The 23,251-nt window shown below is 51.6% G+C and overlaps 1 protein-coding gene across 1 annotated transcript in view; it reads right to left on the bottom strand.

Moving 5' to 3' along the window:
* Positions 1-23,251, bottom strand: part of Dpp6 (dipeptidyl peptidase like 6) — a 498,824-nt gene that overhangs the window by 85,000 nt on the left and 390,573 nt on the right. The window contains exons 6-7 of the mRNA XM_090333593.1: positions 19,066-19,118; positions 8,096-8,177 (exon numbers count right to left, since the gene is read on the bottom strand). Of these exons, the coding sequence (XP_090189719.1) occupies positions 8,096-8,177; positions 19,066-19,118 (135 nt within the window). The remainder of the gene's footprint in view (positions 1-8,095; positions 8,178-19,065; positions 19,119-23,251) is intronic.

Here is a 23,251-nt window from a genome sequence, read left to right as displayed (position 1 = left end):
AGAAGGTTCAAGGTCAAAAGGACTAATGGCCTTTCTTCAAAGTTCATGTTTCTACATTTTGCAATGTTCTCATCACTTGTGCAAAAATTGTTTGGCCTCTGGCACAGGTTCAAAATAACGTTCATTTTCTCCCCAACATCTGTGGCTGGGAAAAGGAAAGCTGCATGGTCCCTGCTGAGAAGGGCCATCCAAGCCTCTGCACCGTCCCTGCTGGGCCTTACAAACCCTATTTCCCAGTGAGGAGGCAGAGTCTACCTTTCTCCAGGGGAGGCCTGAGGGCCAGAATGCACCCTCCAGTCCATCTCAAGCCATCTCCATCCACTGGGTTCTTTCCATTTAAAGAGCTTGTCCCAAAGGTGTGCTAACCACGGGCTCCTCCCAGATTCACTGCAGTATTCTGAGAGTCTCTGGTGTTATGCCTCACCTGAGTTTGTAAATCAAGTCCCCTATCTCTGTCAGCAGTGCTCATCGATGAGGGAATTTTCCTACCATTATTTTTGTAGGTATCATTAGTATACTTAGCAGTGGGTAAACATAGAATACATACACAGAAGAGGAAAAACCCAAAATGTTATTACCATTTCTCTCCAAGCTTGTTTTAGGTTGTGAGCCCAAGGCACACATTCTTTTTGCTAAAAGCACGCTCATTTTAGAAAAAGACCTCTCAGGTGCAGCATAAAGCGAGAACATTCTGGAATAGGGCAGGGAAGCAAAGACGGATGTCTGCAGGAATTTGGGTGCGAGGTGACGGTGGGCATGGAGGATGGAATTTGGCAGTGTGAAAAGGAGAGAGTGGGTGAGAGCTGGAGGCTGCGCAGGCAGATGGACGGGGGTCACCGCTAGACACGGGCTGTTCGAGGGAGGACTGGCTGGGGAAATGGAAACGTCATTCCACCTGTGCGGGGCCAGAGAAGTATTAGAGTAAAAACTACACCATTACAGGCTCAGGCTTAGTTCCCAACTAGGTGAACAGACGGGAAAATCAGTTCACTCACTTGCTAACTCTTCCTTAGAGTAGAACTCACTGTACCAGGTTCTAGACACCACATACGTAAAAGTAAACCCCCAGAAGATATAAAACTGGGGCAGGGGGCGTGGCTCATATGGTAGAGCACCTACCTAGCAAGCACAGGGTCCTGGGTTCCATTCCTAGTCCTACCTCCTCCAAAAACAAAACAAAGACCCCTAACCGGGGCTGCCATTGCACGTGACTCACTGCCTGCCTGCTCTCACCCATGTCTCTTGCATACACCCCGTGAGCCATGAGAATCACCACCCCAGAGAGCAGGATCGGAAGAGGTCCTTCGAAACACAAAGAAGGCTCACGTTCCAGTCTAGGAGGGATCTAGTTTGAAGAAAAGAGCAGGGGAAATCATTCGATGTTGCTAAATCCCCAACATGTCTTGCGATGTCGTGGCTTTCAGCAAGCTGCACATCCATCCCCTCAGGAGATTGGGGGTCTCTGGGTTGTGCGACCACTCAGGAAATAATTCCTCAGGCCCCCACTTCCGGAGTGATGAGGGTGGGGGCCAAACACAGCTCCAAACTGCAGAATGGGGGTGTGCATGAATCTCTGGGGTCTAACTGCTCCCTGGAGGCCAGGGCAAATACCAGCCAGGCCCTGGGAGTGGGCAGAAGAGGGGACCCCCCAACCCTGCTCCCCACCCTCCTGCCTGCACAGGGCTTAGCCGGGGAAGCTCACATCTTTGTTTTCAGACCTTTCACAGCTTCATGAACACTGTAAGGAGAAATGTCAGCTTCAACCATCTAGAGGTCCTTCTCCACACTGCTCCTAGAGCGGCAGAGTCAATTAACCAGCAGACAAGTCGTGAAATCTTAAATCTTTTTAGGATATAACTTCACGTTTTTTCCAATTTCTATGAATTTTGGAGCTCATGTCCATAAATTTGACATTTAATTTTACTATCCCTACAGGATCTCATCTATTTAACAAGTATTTGTCAAAAACCCGAATTCTGCTCCACCCTGAGCAGTGGGCTGTGGAAGATAGAAGCATAATGGAAGGCGTCTCTGTCCTTGAGCAGCTTACGTTTGGTCTGGGAATAAAGCTATTGGGAAGTGAGAACTGAATAATAAAACCAAGAGTTGGAAGATTAGCTGTTGGAACAAGTGGGGCTGACAATCATTTCAGCAGGTTAGGGGAAGAAAGGTCACAGAGCTCGTCCGTGGCTGAGGAGGTGGGAGAGGTGGGTGGTCACACGGAGGCTTTCCCAGCTGGGAAATGAAGAGGTGTGCTCTCTGCCCCTGGGGAATTCCATCACGTGTGAGCATGGAGGGAGACCTCACCCCCCCCCAGGGGCCCTGGGTCCCCTCTGGGAGGCCCAGCGTCTCTGGCTGCCTGTACAGCCATGGCTCTGGTCTCAAATCACCACCTCTGAACGGTGCTTCGATCCAGAAGCGCCTTGTTCCATGACCTCTCGTCATGGAACACTCTCCTTTCACGTGGAACGCTGCCTGCTCACAGGTTTCCTTTGACAGACGGTCTGCGAGTCCACGACCCTCACACTGCCATGGCTCCTGACTGACACTGGCTCTTCACACACAATCGCAAGCACACTGTTTCCATTGCAGTGGCATTAAAGACACTATGTTAGGAAGAAAAAAGGTGGTTTGCGCCTCCAACAAGGTGAGCGATTGAGTTAGCCTGCTTTTAACCCAGACACAGCCTTTCCTGAACTCTGCTGGGGCAGAAGATGAAGTATAGAAAGAAACAATCTACGTTCTCAGCTCCAAAGTCTACGTTCACAACTCCACTGAGAGATCCTACTCAGAACGGAATTTACCAAGAGAACAAGTAACCAATGCTGGCAAAGACGCGTGGCTAAAGGAGCCCTCGTTAAACTCGGTGGGAAGGTAAACTAGCGCAACCACTCTGGAAGTCAGTACGAAGAATCACTGAAAACTGAGAGGAGGATCACCTCGTGGCCACGCTGTAGCACTCTAGGAATGTGTGCAAAGGAAGAAACATCAACATGCAGGACAGAGATTTGTGGCAGCATTTTAAATAGCCAAGGGGCCCAAGAATCAGTAAGTAAGAAGGAAAATGTGGACCATTTAGACGTACCACACTTAGGTGTAAAATGTGGGGTGTTAGCCATGAGGAAGAATGAAACTATCATTTTGAGGAACTTGGTACAAACTGGAGATCGTCGCGTTACATGAGATAAGCCAAGGTCAGGAAGTCAAACATGTCCTGCTCCCAGTGCATTCAGGATATAGGTTTCCCCTGTGAAGAATTTTGTCTCCCGTGCTTCCCTGACACTCATCTAGCAAGGTTGATGTGGGAGCATTGTCACCTCATCAGGATTTGCTACCCCCCTCTCCTCTCCCCTCCTCTGCAATCCTACATTTCAAAGCTCACTTTGCGTGCTGACAGCTCTGTAACTTCAGAGTCTGGGTAGATGGAGCAGCTCCACAATCCCATACCGTGTCTCCAGTCCTGAGCCGAGGTCACTGTCGGCCGGGATACTTCCCCACCCATTGCAGCTATTTGCAAAAAACTCGGCCTATTTTCACAAGGACCAGTCAGTTCTGAGGTGACGCAGGGACACAGCACCATGGTTCTGACGGACTGTGTTGAGTTTGGAGGGAGGCACATCATTTCCTGAGGATATAGAAGGTGATTTCCACTCCTGTGATATTACCTTCTTGGCTTCTGTCATGGGCTTCGGTGCCCGTGATACATGTTTTTACAATGGATACCAAATGAACCCGCACTGATTAGAGGCCTTTCTAAGTCACTGATGGGACGTCGCTTCAGCCTGGACCGCTTCGTGTGCACGGCGTTTCATTAAATACGCTCACCTTGCGGGAAAGATCGCTGCCTGTCTTTGCTGGATGGTCAACGTCAGTGAAATGCTCTCTGTCCTCTGGCGGCCACCGCACCCCCCATGAGCTGCTGTGGGCCTCGGGCACAAGGGACGCAGCCCAGTCTCCACGCTTCTGCCTCAGCCGGGCTCCCTGGGCTGCCCGGGTAAGGAAGGGTGGAGGAGAAAGAGCTAGAATGCCAGCTGGACTGTGGAGGGCCAGCCACAGCAGATGACTCGGGAAGCAGCTAGGAGGCCACGAGGACTCAGAAGGCAGGACTTCAGGGTGCGATGGGGACTTCTGGCTGAGATGGCCTGGCCTGACAGGAGCAGACCTAAGAAAGCAGGCCTGGACTGGGGATTGGGCAGTCTGTGTGGTCCCTGCCCACCTCCTCCTCCGCCATCTTCCCCACCTGCCTCCCCGCCAGCGCCTCTGTGCGGTTCTTCACATCCCGAGCTGCTGACGATTTCCAGAGCGCTGATTACATTCACTCGTCGAAGATGCTCATTTATCACGACCAGTGTAGCAAGCCAGGCACAGAGCGGGGTGGGGAGAGGGAGAGACTCTGAATGACTCCAGAGAGCCCAGCCCTGATTCTCCATGGCTGATGCAGTGCAGTCAGAGCGGTGAGACGCTCCGTGGCTCATTTCCCCAGGGAAAATGTATGTCCCCTCACCAATCCCCTGGGCCGCTGCAGAGCGGTCCCGAGGATCATTCCATACATTCAAAGGCTCTGCTAGGAATGACATATTTGGAAACAAAGGGACATTCCAAAATGCTGAATGGCTCGTAGTTCTAGCAAGCAGACAATCTCGTGGGAATTGCTGACAACATGTGGCAGGCAGAGAACCCAGTGAAGGACATCCAGGGAGAGGAAGATGCAGGAAGGACCAGGATTCTGAGACTACATGCCGTGATGCATATCTTGGTGGGAAAGGCTGCTGGCGATGAAGGAGAGGGGGCAGGGGAGGCCTGGGGATGGAGGAGGAGAAGGGGAGGGGGAGGCCTGGGGATGGAGAGGAAAGGGGAGGGGGAGGTCTGGTGATGGAGAGGAAAGGGGAGGGGGAGGCCTGGTGATGGAGGAGGAGATGGAGGAGGAGATGGAGGAGGGGGAGGCCTGGTGATGGAGGAGGAGAGGGAGGAGGTGGAGGCCTGGTGTGGAGTAGGAGATGGAGGAGGGAGAGGCCTGGTGATGGAGGAGGAGATGGAGGAGGGGGAGGCCTGGTGATGGAGGAGGAGATGGAGGAGGAGATGGAGGAGGGGGAGGCCTGGTGATGGAGGAGGAGATGGAGGAGGAGAGGGGGCAGGGGCAGGCCTGGCGTCGGAGGAGGAGAGGACCAGCCCTGGAGACTGCTCCTCAGCCCCCAGATCTGTTTCTGGAGAATCAGGTTCTCTGAGCCACGGAAGGCTGCCATCCCTCAGCGGCGAGGCGCTCCGGGCTCTGCCGTGAAGCTGAGCTGCAGCTGTGTTCTCCGCTCCCCAAGGGGAATGACGTGCTGTGATCCACCTCATTATCATTAGAGCACGTTTACTTTAGGGAACAATATTTACGTCTTAAAATAAAGGGCAACGAGGGACTTGTGGCTGGCTGTCACTTAAGGGATCAGCGCTGGCCAGATCTTCTTCCCTCATTGCAAGCTTCCTCGGCTGACAGAGTGGGCTCCGCAGTTCTTGCCGCTGGGAGGTGACGCCTGGGTCAGGCTGGCCCCACCGAGGACGTGAGGACACACAATCGCCCTGGACAGATCCCGCCATTGCCAGGGTTCACGGAAAGGCTTTTTGGGACCCAGTGCTTCTACTGTCTGTGTCTGCATCAGATGCGCAGCTGCCTGTGGGGAGTGGAGCCTGAGGGCCCCACACGGTCGGTCACCCTTATACAGACCCCTCCTTCCCGACCCCTGCTCAGCACACGGGACCGTCTGTTCTCGACGCGGCGCACGGTCTCTGCCAGCCAGCACAAGGAGGCATGTCAGGAGCCCCTCAGGAGATGACGTCCACAGGGGGCCTCCCTTGCCTTTCCCTTTGTCCTGCAGTCGCAGGCAGCCCGTGTTCTAGCCTTACTTCTCACATGCAGCATGTGTTGCCAAGCGTCCGGCGTAGCACCACCCTTCTAATTTCTCCTACATTCTAACAGCCATCAGGATTGGTGAATGTTAAGTATTTCACTAGGGATCTATGTATGCTCCATTTTCTTTTTCCAGACACAGGTTGCCCTAAGACAGGAAGAATGTGCCGAGATCTACGCACAGCAAGGCTGTAACAGGTCCCCTTGGTGCACTGTCTATTTCAAAAGGCACAGAGGATTCCGAGTGACAGTCACGTCAGGTGATGACATGCCTGTCACCTTCATGTGGTCAGCACTGCCAGTCTGCGTGCACCGAAGCAGCCCATAAATTTGTACATGTGTGTGTCAATTAAAAATAAAATAAAACTTAGAGAAAAAAGCATGATAAAAATTTCTAAGTTCAGGGCTGGGAGTTTGGCCTAGTGGTAGAGTGCTTGCCTAGCATGCACGAAGACCCGGGTTTGATTCCTCCGTACCACGTACATAGAAAAAAGCCAGAAGTGGTGCTGAGGCTCAAGTGGTAGAGCTCTAGCCTTGAGAAAGTCCAAGGACAGTGCTCAGGCCCTGAGCTCAAGCCCAGGACTGGCAAAAAAAAAATTCGAAGTTCATGTAAGTTTGTAAACTGCGAAATTCCACAAGTCCATCGGCGCCAGACATGAGCAGTGGACACTGCACTGGACACCCAGTCCCCCCATTTCCCTCCCCATCAGTGTCCAGGTGGCTCACTGTTCTATGTTTCGAGTGTTTCTCTCGCTCCAATTATTTTATGCTGAACCCTCAGGAACGGTGATTGTGTTAATTGAGTAAACAATCCATTTAGGCATTTGTTTCCTACCTCAACAAACATTTAGCTGAGGGATTGGGGCCCCCTCTTCTGATGCCAGCTCTTTTTTACTTCCTCCTACCATAGCCTGATTTTGACCAATTAAATATACTGATAGCCTTAGGCACACCTTAGTAATCACTAAAATTCTTTCGTGGCACCTATACCCCTGTTTCTTTGCACCACTAATTCAAGACCATGGAAGAAACCCCACAACCAAAAAAGTATAATTGTGCTACAGGGGAAAGACTATTTTCTTTCATAAGTCAGTAGGCAGCCCAATTAATAGAATCCCATGCAAAATTTAAGAAATGACCATTTTCCATGGTAGTTTGGGGACAGACAGCTTTAAAATGAAGCTCCAGCGAATCTGCCTTGCCTGTGACTTCAAGCCATCTGGTCCACGCGACATGCCGGAGAAAAAGCATCATTTCTTGACACAGAGAGAAGCAGGACTCACAGACGTTTTCCTGAATCGCTGTGGCCGACCCCTGCACGCTGACCGCTTCAGGAGACAATGAGCACCTTGTTCAACTACACCGTCCTTACAATTCACAGGGCTGCACACAGCCCGATCTTGCCAATTTGAGTGGCCTCAATGCATGGGGGCCTCCATGGGCTGTCCTCAGCTGGCCGGGGACATGAGACCTACCTTCTTCATGAAACCCTCACCAGAAGAGGAGCTCCAAGAGCCAAATTCAACAACGCAGATCATTCTCACCCTGAACCCTTCCCCAACCTCATCTTCACAATTCGCAGCAAATCTAGAGCCTATGCACAGGGACGTGGTACCCAGATGGTGACGCTTGACATGAGCAAGCTAATGTCACTGGTGGGTTGGCCCATGGAAGTTCAGTCCGTAGTGGAATGGGGGTTAGAAGGCGGTAGTGGTTTGAAGGAAGTGAGTCGCTGGGGCAGGGCCTTGATAGACATATCCTAACCCATTCCTACTCCGTCTCTCTGCTTCCAGCCGCTTTGGTGTGAGTGGCTCTGCTCTTCCAGACCCCCTCCTCCTCTGTGCTCTGTCTTGCAAAAGGCCCAGAGCTAACATAACCTGTCAACCGTGGCTTGAAGTATGAAAGCATGAGCCAAATAAAACATTCCTGCATGAAGCAGTTTTCTCGGGCATTTCATCCGAGTGACAGAAAATTCACATAGCATGCGATTCCCAATTCCTGAAAATTCTCTCTCCAAAGAGAAACAGCCATTTTGCATACACAGATATCCTGGTCTTGATGCACATGAGTATCCACACACACAGTCACACACGCACACATGTGTGCACACACAGCTGAGTACAGGGAGAAGCCATCAGTCTAGACAGCGTTAATGGTGAGGAGGTCACGTACGGCTGCTGAACTTGACCTTGGGTTGCTTACCAGCTGCTGCCCCTTGGGGCCCCACCCTGCGTACTGGAGCTTTGCATTGCTGACTTCCGGTGGGTCCAGACTCTGAGGGTCCCTGAGAAGACAGACAGACAAACAGAAACAGAGCAGAGTGTTGGGAACCAGGAATTTATAGTGCTTCAGTCTTATCCTCCAGCCACGTCTCTTCCTCCTCCCCCAGCCCTTCTGGCGTCAGGAGTTTGTCTCTGCTTATGGAGCTGTATGTCTCATTCAGTCTCCATTATATCTTTCCGATATACATCATTTATAGGAAGCTGAAATAGGCCCATCGCCACTTAACCCACAGGGTAAATATTCACCACGAGCCACATGCAGGGAAGTCTCTACATCAATTTTTAAAATATGCAGGATAGTCAAAGTTAAAACTCGAAATGTGCAGTCACACAGCAGAAAACCCCTACAGCTTACATTTCCACCTCTGGCTTTCCTGGCAGGTGATATTTTTCTAAGCACAAGGCCAGGTCACTCTTGTATTCTAACGCCTGTGTCTCAGGAGAGATCACACCCTTTGTTTCTGCTGATAGAGATAACAGTTCAGGGGTTGGGGGAGGGAGTAGGCACAGACTGAGAATTGGGGGAGATTTTTTTTTTTATCTCCTATGGGACATCACTTGTCATTTTCATTCTTGATTTACTCAAGAATCCTATCTGTGCGAAGTTCTTAAGAAACAAAACATAAAGAAAACCTCCTAACACTATTATAATAACCATCTCAGTATGTTTGGTAACAGGTAGAAAAGAGCGATTATGTATTTGTTTTGGAAGGCCCCACTCCACGTGGAGAAGTGACAGACAACCTCTGTGTGCCTGAGGAAGCTGCCACGTGGGCATTTACACTGAAGACAGAGCTGTGAATGCACTCATTTGTCTGGAGCGCATGGCCTTTGAGAAGGAGGAAACGGATGTGCAGAGTCTCTAGGCACGGGAGGAGAAGCAAGAGGGAGAAGGGCGGAGCTGGTGGGCACTACGGGGCCCAAACTAGAAAAATTCTGAAGTGATTTCCAAGTCACGGTTTCAGAAACAATGCAAACAAACAATGCACAGAAAAGGATGAGGGGAAGATGACAGGTCTCAGAGCCGTGAAGCTTCCGGGCTTGGAGAAAGACCCACAGTGGAGGCAGCAAGGGGCCAGGGAGGGTGAGTGGGCTGGGAAGGCCGCCAGAAGACGGGGGTCAGAGAGCGCACATCTCAGGTGAACCCTGGACAGAACCTCTCTGTGTGTTCTGGATGTTGTTGGGCTGACGCTCCCGCACCTGAGCCACGCCCCAGTCCAGGCACGGGGCATTCCTGTTCAGCCTTAGAAGACAGGAAGTCTCCCCAAGAATGACCCAGAGCCCACAAGAAGGAGAATACACTCGACCGCATGGAACGTCTACATTTTCCTATGACACAAAAAGAAGATGCCCTTGGGAACTGACAGCAAGAAACCCACATTTACAGCATGTGCTTGGCAAGTTGTGAAAATCACAGATGTAAAGAACTGTCCCAAAAGGTAAGATGGCAAAACATAGAATGGGGTGGAAGAACGAGAGAGAGACCAACAAGCAATCCACAAAGGGGCGGGGGCCTCATGCACGCAGAGCCTTCAACCTCACGTACCCCACGGAAGCACAAACGAGGGGAAATGCGGCGCTCACGGCTGGGACTGGTCCACGGCGAGGAGTGGACTGCGGGATGGTGAGGTGTGAGGACACGGTTTCACACGTGTGTGTGTGGGCATGGACATGGGTTCACACGTGTGTGTGTGGGCATGGACATGGGTTCACACGTGTGTGTGTGTGGGTATGGACATGGGTTCACACGTGTGTGGGGGGTATGGACATGGGCTCACACACGTGTGTAGGGTTGGACATGTGTTCACACACATGTGGAGTATAGACATGGGTTCACACACATGTGTGGAGTATAGACACGGGTTCACACACGTGTGTGGGGTATAGACACGGGTTCACACACGTGTGTGGGGTATAGACACGGGTTCACTCACGTGTGTGGGGTATAGACACGGTTCACACACGTGTGTGGGGTATAGACACGGGTTCACACACGTGTGGGGTATAGACACGGGTTCACACACGTGTGTGGGGTATAGACACGGGTTCACACACGTGTGGGGTATAGACACGGGTTCACTCACGTGTGGGGTATAGACACGGGTTCACACACGTGTGGGGTATAGACACGGGTTCACACACGTGTGTGGGGTATAGACACGGGTTCACACACGTGTGTGGGGTATAGACACGGGTTCACACACGTGTGGGGTATAGACACGGGTTCACACACATGTGGGGTATAGACACGGGTTCACACACGTGTGTGGGGTATAGACACGGGTTCACACACGTGTGTGGGGTATAGACACGGGTTCACTTACGTGTGGGGTATAGACACGGGTTCACACACGTGTGGGGTATAGACACGGGTTCACACACGTGTGGGGTATAGACACGGGTTCACACACGTGTGGGGTATAGACACGGGTTCACACACGTGTGGGGTATAGACACGGGTTCACACACGTGTGGGGTATAGACACGGGTTCACTCACGTGTGGGGTATAGACACGGGTTCACACACGTGTGGGGTATAGACACGGGTTCACTCACGTGTAGGGTATAGACACGGGTTCACACACGTGTGGGGTATAGACACGGGTTCACACACGTGTGTGGGGTATAGACACGGGTTCACACACGTGTGTGGGGTATAGACACGGGTTCACTCACGTGTGTGGGGTATAGACACGGTTCACACACGTGTGTGGGGTATAGACACGGGTTCACACACGTGTGTGGGGTATAGACACGGGTTCACACACGTGTGGGGTATAGACACGGGTTCACTCACGTGTGGGGTATAGACACGGATTCACACACGTGTGGGGTATAGACACGGGTTCACACACGTGTGTGGGGTATAGACACGGGTTCACACACGTGTGGGGTATAGACACGGGTTCACACACGTGTGGGGTATAGACACGGGTTCACTCACGTGTGGGGTATAGACACGGGTTCACACACGTGTGGGGTATAGACACGGGTTCACACACGTGTGTGGGGTATAGACACGGGTTCACACACGTGTGGGGTATAGACACGGGTTCACTCACGTGTAGGGTATAGACACGGGTTCACACACATGTGGGGTATAGACACGGGTTCACATACGTGTGGGGTATAGACACGGGTTCACACACGTGTGTGGGGTGCAGACATGGGTTCACACACGTGTGCGGGGTGTAGACATGGGTTCACACACATGTGGAGTATAGACACGGGTTCACATATGTGTGGGGTATAGACATGGGTTCACACACGTGTGGGCTATAGACATGGGTTCACACACGTGTGTGGAGTATAGACACGGGTTCACACACGTGTGGGGTATAGACGGGGAATGTGTCTGAAGCTCCACCTCCTCCTGGCTGTAAGTGAGGTGCCGGTAGGCAGTCAAGGATGCCTATTGAGAATCAAGTGCTGGCGTTCGGGGAGGAAGACAGGGCAAGGTGAGGGAGCCAGGGCAGGCAGGCGCAGGAGAGGACTGCAGGAGGGAAAGGCCCCCAGGCTCCCCTCCTCCACAGCTGGAGGAAACGACACAGCACGGCATCCTGACGGATCGCAGCCCAGGGCTCTTTGCTCAGACACAGAGGCCTTCAGCTCTGGCTTGAAGAGTTTATAAAAGAAGGAAAAAATATCTACAAAGATGCTCACCGAGGAGACTGCACGCAAGCCCGCCCCCACTCTTCCAGTAGACAGGCCCAGGCCCCTCTCCCCACCATGAGGACTGCACAGTGCTCTGGGCTGCGAGCCGAGCCCAGCTCATTCATCCACTGATCTCAAGCTATCTCTTTCTGGGCTGCTCTGGAACCGTCAGGGCCTCTGTGTGTGTGTGTGTGTGTGTGTGTGTGTGTGTGTGTGTGTGTGTGTGTGTGTGTGTAAAGAGCGAGACACTGAGATTCCCACAGGGGCTGGCCAGTGTTCTGCCCCTCCTCCTCCCTTCTTAGTCATTGATTCTATAGCGTCCACACAGGCTCTGTGATGAACCATTACCGGCATTGAGATGGATGAGTTAAAAAATGATTAAGGAAGAAGAAAATGATCTGGACTTAGTGTATTTCAAAATAACTATACAATCCATTCTGATTTTTGCTTATTTGAGCAATAAACAAGACAGGGCATAAGTCATGCTGAATTCTGAAGAGTTAAATTAGTAAATGGTCCAGTTTATTCATTTATCTTCCTGAGCTGTTTTGAGACATTGAAAAACTTCACAATGACAGCAGCAATTGAGAGGAAGAAGCTAAAAAATGATTTTCTGGCTCCTAATTTTTTTTTGTGGCTAAAGACATAAACAAATAGCATTTTCAATGCCAAATACTATGATTTTTCTAAGCCTTCTTATATGCGTATTGTATAGTGGGAGATATAAAAAAACAAGACACGCTCCGTGCCCTGGATGAGTCCCTGTATTTCTCTCTCCCTCCCCCCTCCCCTCCCCTCCCCTCCCCTACACACACACACACACACACACACACACACACACACACACACAGCCACTTGAACCTTGACCCCAGTGTGTTCTGCACTCATCATCTTTGGAACAGGCTCTTATATTTGTGCTCAGGGTGACCTGCTTGGTGACTCCCCTGTTTACACTGCACACGCATGGCAGGGGCACACTCCACCCCCACACCAGCTCTTTACCGGTTGAGATGGGGTGCTGTGAACTTTCATCCTGGATGGCTTTGAACTGTGAGTCTCCTGAGAGCCACGCTCAGTGAGTATTAAAACAACACATAGAAGGGGGGGTGGTTAATCCTGGGATCTGGTATTAAATAAACAACACATAGATGGGGGGGTTAATCCTGGGATCTGGTATTAAATAAACAACACATAGATGGGGGGTTAATCCTGGGATCTGGTCTCCCCTCCAATCACCGAGCGGCTGGAGTTGGCAGTACTCTAAGCCCACAGGGCTTCACCTTCCGTGACCGGGCTAAGCCCCTGCCTCGCAGTCCTCCTGGGCTCACACATTCCCAGGAGACCAGCGGCTGTGCCTGCCCTCCCCCCCTCCCCAGGGCCCAGAATGCCTCTCCTCCTCCAGGATCATGTACTCACGGGGCTCAGTGCTCTGCTCACAAGGGCTGCGGCACAGTGAGGTGCAGCACTGACTGTGGACTTGAACATGGTCAGTCGCAGGCGGGCTCGGGAGCCCAGCACATAGACGTGGGAAGGAGACTGTGCTGTTGACATCATCTACACAGAGCCTGGCCTACCCTCAATAGGGATAAACCCCATGAGAGGGAGAGAGACCGAGAGAGACACCCACACAGGACACAGAGACAGACACAGAGGGCAGAGATGTGTCTGGAAGGTTAGCTGAGCAAGAAAGCAATTTTTAGGGTGCAGAAATGTTCTAAGATGGAAGGACTCACTGAGTAGTTTGATTTAACTGAATCCATGGAGGGCATGGAATTATACTTCCAAACACCCAGGAAAGCAAAGAGGGGAAGGAAAGGGGTGAGGGTGGACGGGTTCATGAGCAGTAAGACCCAGGGCCTCAGCTGTGACCGGGGGCTGGCTCCCTTCCTGCTCTGCCCGCTGCTCTGGTGGCCTCCGGTCCCCCCTTGCAGGCCGAGGCAGTGTCTGGAGTGGGCATGCCTGCTCTTCCCACAGGAGAGGCAGCCACAGGCAGCTCGTCTGCCACCCCCTCCCGCGAGCATGGAAGGAGGCTGTGTGCAGTGGGCCGGAGACACCCCCAGTGCAGACCACAGGCCTGGGCGCCGGAGTGCAGGGGACAGAACAGCTCACAGAGGTGGCCGTGAAGACACCAGACGCTGCCTCCCAGCCCCTTCCTGCAGGCTCTCTCTCCCTCCCTCTCCCCTCCCGCGCCCCTCCTCCACCTTTAGAGACCTACCCCAGGGGCTGGAGAACCAATGCCTGAGCCTTTCACTCAGGTGTGGTTTTAGGAAATGGAAGTGGGATAAAAAGTGGCCAGACACAGTCCTGGTCCAGCAAGAGAGCCAGGCTGGGCTCCCGTGCCGGGCCCCGAGCGCCTGCTCCCTGCCGCGAGCAGGATGCACGGAGAGGCTGCGAGCATGCGTGTCGACACGTGTGGTGGCTCTCGGGCTGTGTGCTCAGGGCCCCGATGCATCGCATCAAGAGCTAAGCCTGGTATCTGGGGACAGAAACGAAGCCCTTCAGTGGATTACTTTAAACCAACCTAACAACGAGTATCGATCCTGAAAGAAACAAAAAGCACAAACCTGGTGCTAATGAATTGGCCTAAAGGAGGAGACAGAGAAGCCAGGCGCATGCAGATCCCTGCACAGCCCGGGAGGATGGAAAACGGGCCATCAGGAAGTGCAGCAGTGGTGAAGCAACAGGAGGAAAACCTCTTCAGATCCCAGAGCTAATTATGCAAGCAGGGCCCAGGGGAGGACGTGGCCCCTGCTCTCTCCATCCTAGTTCCTGCTCATAATTCCTGCGGGCTGACGTGCCCGCGGCCTGCAGAGCAGCTGCCCTCTCACAGGGAGGTTCTCCGAGAATTCTCAGGTTCCCCCCACCGTCTTGTTTATCCTGACCACTTTCTAAGGCACAGCCAGGCCTTTCCTGGGAATCCTGTCTCATCTAGGGACCTATAAACAGGCATGCCTGAAAGGAACTCCTTACTCTGAGGGGAGGAGGGCCAGGAGAGGTCCCAGGGCTCAGGGACGCAGTGCTCGCTACAACGAGATGCACGGGCTCCCCCAGCCGTCCCTCCCCACCACCCAGGCCGGCTGGCCTTCGTCCTGGTCGGGTGCCTGCAGGGCCACTCAAAGCCAGGGCGCTGCTCTACACAGCTGGGGAGACATCCGCGAGGGAGGCAACGAAAAGCGAAACAACACAAGGCAGTTAGCAGGGGCCGTGTGGGGTCCCCCTCTCCCCTGGCCTGGCTCAGCCCAGGCTGCACGGGGCCTTTGCCCCATCCACGCTGGGTCCTAGCCCACTCCAGGTGCTTCACCGTTGTGCTGCAGGAAGGAACACCCAGCTCCCTGCGCACTGTTTCCGGGCTCAGCCCTCCAGGCCCTCAAGTCTGTGACCAGGCACAGCAGCCTTTTATTCTGGTGACTGGCTTCTGCATGCCTCTCATTTTGCATGGATTAACAGGGACCCCGTGATTCCTTAACACAGGAAACCAACCAGTAGCCCAAAGGAAGACAAATGAACAAGACACCAAGAAGATCACTGCAGCTGTATGCACAGAGACGTGTCCCCAATTCAACAAGCCAAATAGCTCAGTGACACCTGCGTTCCACCAGGTGGAGCCCAAGGGAAACTTGAATCTGGGCAGGCCCAGGCTGGACAAAAATGCACTGGAGCCCCGCTGGGTCCCAGGGCCTAGGTCCCAGAGCACAGCCACAGACACTTCTGCACAAATGTCCAAGGACCCTGCTCACTGACTCGGCCACCATTCCCAAGTCTGCTGAGGGAATAAAAAAGTGGATGTTTCGGGGGAAGCAATGATTTGTTTCCCGAATCAAGAGTTCTAGCTCTTGGCTTCCGGGCATCAGGGAGCCAGGCAGCAAGCAGAGATGGGAACCATTTAGTCCTGTGAGACGTCCCTGAGGAAAGGGGAGGGCTCCACTGAGCACTGGGCACGGTGGGTGGGCTGGCCTCACTCTGCAGCCGGCAGATAGACTTCTCCTGGCTCAGGAGAAAGGGAGCGGCCTGCGGGCGCAGCGTCCCCTGGTACCATCCTTGTGCAACACTGTGCCCCTGCCAGGGCCTGGGTGTGACAGGCCAGGCCAGCGCCTCACCCCCGGACCCTCGGCGTGCGCCTCCGAGTGAGGGAGAAAGTGTCAGAAGACAACGTGGCTAGAAGGCATCCCTAAATACTCGCTGAGAAAATTACGTCTACGACCAGAAGAGAACAAATTTAACGGAAGGAGAAGTGAGAGTGTGATCTGGGAAGCCAGGGCCGTGCAGGGGGTTGGGGGAGACTAAAGGAATACACACCAGGAAAGAAATTAATGGAGTGGTCACTAAGAGCCAATGAAATGGCTGTTCTTTGAAAAAAAATGAACAAGATTAACAAACCCTCAGCCAAATTAACCAAAGGAGTGAAGAAATCTAAAAGTAAAATTAGAGATAAGTGGGTATCACCATAGATGTCCATGAAATTCAGAGAACTATTAAAAAGACCTAGCCAACCACACATTAAAAAGATGAGATGTCAAGAGCAAGTTGGTTTGCACCAGGGATTCAAGGGTAGTGTGACCTAAGTATACTAATAAAGCACATAAAAAGAATCAGGACAAAACAACATTCCTTCATCATAAATGTCCTCAAGAAACAGAAAAGGGGAGGGGAAAGGATCTGGGGGGAGGAGGACACACATGCCTGCACACACACGCACACACACACGCATGCATACATGTCAACACACATATACACATGTGTACACATGCATGCAAACACACATACCTGTAATGCACACACACACACACACACACACACACACACACACACACACACACACGGCCTAAGGGAATACATGTCTGCCATCTTCTCCTCCCTCCATTCTCCATATACCAGCACTGAATCTCCAATCCCATCACATTCTCTCTGTGCGAGCCAGGGGCTGTGTGTTGATCTTGTTGTGAGGGACTGTCACACCACACTGGTGCAGCCGTCACCTGGGCCACAAGCACGTGCAAAGCCACAGCTAGCCCCGCCGAGGGCTGGCTCATCGTCAAAGCCAAGCTCCTTTAGAGCTTTGTCTGGCCCAGGGCTTCCTGTCTCCATCTACTAGAGCAAACCAAAACACCAGCGCAAATATGGGACTTGGCTACAGGAAGGCTTGGCTGGCATCCTGGCCCCTCCCAGGTGACCTCTGTGTCAGGTGTCCACAGCTCCCTTCTGCTGTCACAAAGTCTGTGTTTTCTTTGCTCAGCATCACTCTGAACTCCCTAAGAATAACACCAAGATCCTGCTCCTTAGTGCCACGTTTCAATAAACACTTGCTGACCGAGTGTGAAACAAAAAGGAGATCAGGTAAAAAGTCATTTTGTTGAGCACTAAAAAGTATAAATAAATAGTGGAGGATACAAGACACCCCTTGACTGGGAAAATTGAAATTAGATCAAGTGTCAGGGAATTCGCTTCTGTTCAGAAAGATTATTAAAGGAAATTCATATTTCAATGTATGTACATATGTGATGACATAACTACTGGAAGCTATTTGAATATTATCATATATAATTATAATTTCGTTATTGTGCATTATCCATCTACTTACAACAGGGAGGATCTGGTCTTGAAAGAAAATAAAGGGGACAGTAATCAATGAAAAGACTACAAACACATACTGAGAATATACTACAATATTAAGAATAAAACTCTCAGAGAGGCAAAATTCTGCGCCTGGCATTTTACAAATAAAATCCTGTTTAGATCAGTTTCTCTTTAAGTGGTTTGAACTGGTCACCAATGTCCTTAAGTGTAAGCTATTTCTTCTTTACCAAATGACTGGATTTTTTTTTAATGAGATTTAATGGCTTCATAGTAAATGGGACTACACATCTCAACAAACAACTGAAACCTGTTGTCTAGCACATGGTAGGAACAGATTAAATTTATGGTTTTATTTCTCTTTTTCTGAAAATCCCTTTACAGAAAACCCCAGATAACAAAAAGTGACCAAACCGATAGGAAAGAAAACAGGAAAAGAAAAATAAAACCTTCTAAAACAATAAAGAATCAAGGTGAAAAAAAACTCCTGTTGAGCTCTCACAAGGGACCTGTCATGTGGGCACTACAACCATCTTTTAAAATCTTTTAAAAGATGCTACAACCATCTTTTAAAAAAATATGGAAAATAGTTTGTTTGGCTAAACTTTCCATGCCAAGTTCTTACACTCCGTGTCTTTTAAATTCTAATAGATGCAATAAAATATTAACACAATATGCCAAACGTAAACTGTTTTCAGTTTTACAGATTTATATGAATGAAATATCCATCATCCAGCACAAATCCCATTATTTCCCAAAGGGGCAGATAAATCTCAAGGCATAATCATATTCCTTCCTGTCAGGACCTCTGAAGATGTATATCTGCTTGAAAACGAATAGAATAATTCCTCTTTACTAAAGAACATTTGCATTTCTGCTCCAATATGCTCTTCATGAGAGATTCTTTACGGTTATTGTTTTTTTTTTAAACTAGAGTTGGGTGCCTTTAGCCTTTCCCCCACTTAATTTTCCAAATAATCTAGCAGTTGCGTTTGGCTGCTCCCATCCATACTCCTGTCTGAAGATAAAGGGGAGGAAGGAGGAAGAAGAGAGGAAAAACAGAAGTGAAAACAACTGCAAGTTATATCCCCTCTGGACTTTCCTAGTCTGGAACCTGCTCATTAGGTATTTGAACCCATGGCTTTGCCAAACTTTTCCAGTGCTTTCACCATCCTGTGGGCCCCGGACAACGCTGCTGACAATATGGGGGGGGCGGGGGGTGACAGTTTTGCCTATGTCCTTCCTTCCCATGGACAAGTTTGGGCAATTTTTTTTTGTCAGTCCCACTCCCAGCCCACACTTGGGCCTTTTTGAGAGTGCAGATGAGCTCAGCAATACAATCTGAAGTCATGGAAAAGTGTGTAGCAGGGCGGCCCAAACAGATGTGGGTGCTGGGACTTTTCTCCTGGGCCTGGCCTACGCTGAACCTCTCAAAGGCCTTGCTGACTCTACCCTCTGCCCACGGTGGGTCGCTCATGGGCATCATCGCATCCCGGGTCTGCTGTATGGTGAGAGACAGACCTCTATCCTGCGGCCGCCGCCCCACTGACACCAGGCCCTCCCACCACCCTGCTTCCTGCCCTCAGGATTGTGCAACTAGTTCTAATCCTCCCCTCCGCCATGTCCTGCAGACTGCTAGTTTAAAGAAAGGAAGAGCCATCTTACCAGTGAGGAATTTTGCTCAGGACATAAAATCCGGTGTAGGAGTGTTGATAGATCTGAAACAGAACAAAAGAAAACACTGAGTGGAGGCAGCAATGAGTCCTTTTCTCGTCTCGAGTCCCGGCAGACTCCGCTGAGCCCGCAGCAGCTGGCTGTGAGATCCCGGGGTCCAGGCCAACTGACTCAGGATGGCAATTTGTTGCAAACCTTGTTGGCTTTATGATTTCCATCATTTGCAAAGGGTTACAGAGCAGCCAGGGGCCCAATGCCATCTCCATGGCTACCCGGCTTGTGATCAAATTAGGAACACAGATTTCGGCTTAGCGGAGCGAGGACCCAGGGCGCTCCCGGTTCTGTGAAGCTCCTGCGAGGTAAGGCCCTCTCCTTGTGGCCGGAGGACAGCCCACCCGAACCTCTGCACAAAGTACCCCAAAAGGGGAGCAAAAGGCCTTCAAAACAGAGAGGAAAACCCCAACACTTCCCAACTCCTGGTCCCCAATCTCAGACCTGAATCAGGATACGGATCCCTGCTGCATCAATTCAATAGTCAGAGTTCCAGGGACATCCGAGAGGGAAGGACATGGGGAATGTTAGAGCAAGCCAGCCTTTTCCCACAGCCTCCCTCGGGACGGGGGCGTCACCCCTTCCTGCAGCCTTGTTGACAGGCGATGGCGGCCTCCTGGGAGACCGTGCTCCAGGGTCCTCTGCCAAATGCGCCCTGAGTTTCTGAGCCCCAGAATTGTGATAGCTTCAATGCTGAGTTTGGGGACAACATACCGAAATAGATATGTGATTCAGTTGTCTCAGCTCAGAGAAAGCTGGTCACCATTAATAAGTTCACTACCCGGGAGCTGCCAGCAGCTTCTAAGGTAGACAGACACACACGTTTCTTGTCAAGACCAGGTCCGTGGGAAGCAAGAGGCTGGGAGAAGACCCTCACATGCCCAAGCAGCAGAAGGGAGTTGAGAAACTGCCAGAGGACCCACAGCCCTTGGACACCATGGTGAGGGGGCTGGGGTGGCGAGAGCAGCTGGCCTGTGGGGAGCACAAAGCCCCTGGGCCCTGGCTGGCTGTTCACCCTGTGAAGCCACTCGGTCTCCAGGAGGCAGAGGCAAGACTCCATATTGAATCTTCAGGAGTAGAAGTCAAGCCTAGGTTGGGATTTGCCCTGAGTTTTGTCTCTCTCCTTTTTTTTCTTTCAGTCGTGGGACTTGAACTCTGGGCCTGGGTATTGTCCCTGAGCTCTTCAGCTTAAGGCTCCAGCCCTACCTCTCGAGCCACAGCACCACTTCTGGTTTTCTTGTGGTTAATTGGAGATAAAGAGTCTCATGGTCTTTAGTGCCCAGGCTGGCTTTGAACCATGATCCTCAGATCTCAGCCTCCTGAGTAGCTAGAATGACAAGCGTGAGCCACCAGCGCCTGGTCAGTTCTGTCTCTAAGCTCTGACTTGGAAATTGTCAGAAGGCAGAGCGCATCACGTAGCTCTCAGATTATAAATCCAAGTTGATTGTTGTCAACCAAAAACCCCGGATTGCATTAGATGTAACAAAATAGAAAACACTTTACCCATTCCCATGTAAAACATGCAGCCTTTCTTGGTTGAAATCGGATTGCTTTAATCCTTCCAAAAACAACAACTTGTTCATAACCTAGGCCATTCACTCACCTAGAACACACCTTCATATTTCTCTGTAAATATGCCCTGAACCAAAAGTCAGTAAGGCCATGGAAAGAAGCCAAACGAGAGAATTCTCCATTTCTCACTGTACCGCTGGGCAAAAGCAAAGCACACAGGCCCAGGAACTATAATAAAATATCTGGAAATCTGTGTCATCCAGAGAGACTCCAGCGAGAGCTGAGTGATGAGCAGAGGCTGATTCAGTGAAGGACGGAAGGAGAAAGCAACTTGCAGAGGAAACAGTCAATGCCACGGGGAGTGTTCAGAATGAGGATGGATGGCTGGTGCGTTCTCCAGCTCACAGCCAGAAGTGCAGACCAGGGGAAACAGGCTCGCGAACCTGAATGGACTGCTTCATTCAGAACAAGCTCTCAGGATGGCTTCCTTTGCTCTAAGCTGCAACACAGGAGAAAGCAGCATCCCTCTTTCCCCCCCCTCTCCCTTTTCTTCTCCCTCCCCTCCACTCCCCCCCTCACTCTTGCTGCCTGACCCACTATGCTGTGGGAACAGAGCAGGAATATCGTAAGAGACATTTACCCCAGGGGACAGGATCGGGTAAATGGATGTCTTTGGCCACAGAAGTGTTTCTCAAGAAGAAAAAGCACCTGTCTTGAAATGCTCTGCTGAAACCGTATTTCATTTCAAGGATGCTAAAGGAAAATACATGCATGTCATGATGACCCAGTTTAGTAAACAGGCTACACTATTTCTTGGTCCATTCTGTTAATGTCAAAACCCTTAGCACAAGAAGTACTGAATGCAGCAGGTATCCAGAACATAGGGCTACACATATCACAAGGCAGATTTAAGCCACACCACACCTTTTAATCCCCTAGCCCCCCCCCCCCAAATTCCAACACACTGTGCCTTGTCCAGCCTCTGGGTGGGTACCACATTTTCTGAACTTTACTCTAACACATTTCTTGGTGTCTGTATCAGAACCCAAGGGCCAGGCAGAGGCCTTCTCCTCTTTCCAAGACCCCCCTTGGCTCCTTGCTGGTTCTGGCGACAGAACCATGAGTGTCAAGGATGTACTCAGAAGAGCTAGAAAGTCCTTAACCGAGTACCCACCCCTCCAGGGAGCCCCACAGGGCTGCATCTCCTGGAGGAGCATGGGCTCGAGCCACAGTCCCCCCTCCAGTGTGTGGTCACTCTTCTGTGTCTCCTAGAACAGGCTCAGTATCTCATCTCCTGGAGGAGTATGGGCTCGAGCCACAGTCCCCCCTCCAGTGTGTGGTCACTCTTCTGTGTCTCCTAGAAGAGGCTCAGTATCTCATCTCCTGGAGGGGTATGGCCTCGAGCCACAGTCTCTCCAGTGTGGGGTCACTCTTCTGATGGCTCAGTATCTGGGGAAAAGCTGACTGCACCACACAGTCGTTTTCTTGAGAGAGGACATTCTGTACCACTGATTCATACGGGTTACTGGATTCCATGGAAACTCAGGGCTCAGTCCACCATTCAAAAGATGAGAAAACAAGTACAACACGTTTCATTTTTGATAGACCACACAGGAAATGTTCACTTCCGTCATTTAGTAATTCCACAGAAACCAGAGAAGGTTTGGATGGCAACTTCATGGCTGCTCCTGCCTCTCTGACCTCCCCTTTGCTCAGGGCTCCCTTCCTGCCCTCGCTGCTCACCCCACCAGCCCCTTTTCCAGACTCCCCTGGAGCTGCCCTGACTCCCCCCCCCCCACATGTCTTCTTCCTCTGTGAAGGCGTCCGCTGCTCCTGAGATGGTAAGTCAGCGCCACGTCAGCGCCATGCCAGTCCATATCAGTACCTCGAAGTCAGTGCCATGTCAGCACTGCGTCAATAACTCCTCCACTGACCCAGCGGCACCCGACCGTCACCGCCCCTTCCCTGGCTGTCCTCTACCACGTCAGGCCTTCGTTTGTGGGCCAGCTGTCCATGCTCAGCAGACTAAGGTGAGTGCGTGGTTTGTGCTCCTTGACCTCTCCTTCCCCCACTCCAGCCCGCCCCACAGTGAGAAGTGAAGGGGCGGAGGCCAGGCCATCGCCTTTTGATGGTCAAAGCTGCCCGCTGCCCGGCATCAACAGCTCCTGCTGCTTAGTGCCCCTCCTTGTTGGTTCAAGGAAAACGTGAGAGTGGGAAACTGAACCAAATGTCCACTAGAACTTCTTCTGGACTGGAGAGTTGATAATTCCTGCTCTGGCTCCTGGGTACTGCTGGGCTCCGCCTGCCCTCACCTCCACTGCCCACCTCCCCCTTGGGTCAGTCAGTTCGATCTCAGCACATCAGAGCGGACAACTGCGGCAAGGTTACTTGTGCCCTCTTACTGGTCAGCTGATGCCCTGTCCTTCCACTGCAGAGCCAGCCTTCCTTCCATCCCCTCACTCAGGCCCCTCCCTGGGCTCCAGCCACACCTCTCTCTTCCTGCACATGTGCTGCCCCCTCTGGTGGAGCCAGGGGGGGCTGAGTGGTGGGGAGTGGGGATCACCGAAGGAAGAGTATGGTTTGCATGCACCCTGATTAGTCCCCACCCATGTCC

Source organism: Megascapheus bottae, chromosome 5, assembly GCF_031878675.1.
Source record: "Megascapheus bottae isolate mThoBot1 chromosome 5, mThoBot2.hap1, whole genome shotgun sequence".
Classification (NCBI taxonomy): domain Eukaryota; kingdom Metazoa; phylum Chordata; class Mammalia; order Rodentia; family Geomyidae; genus Megascapheus; species Megascapheus bottae.
The sequence above is the reverse complement of the archived record's forward strand: the minus strand, read 5'-3'. Positions and strand labels throughout refer to the sequence as shown.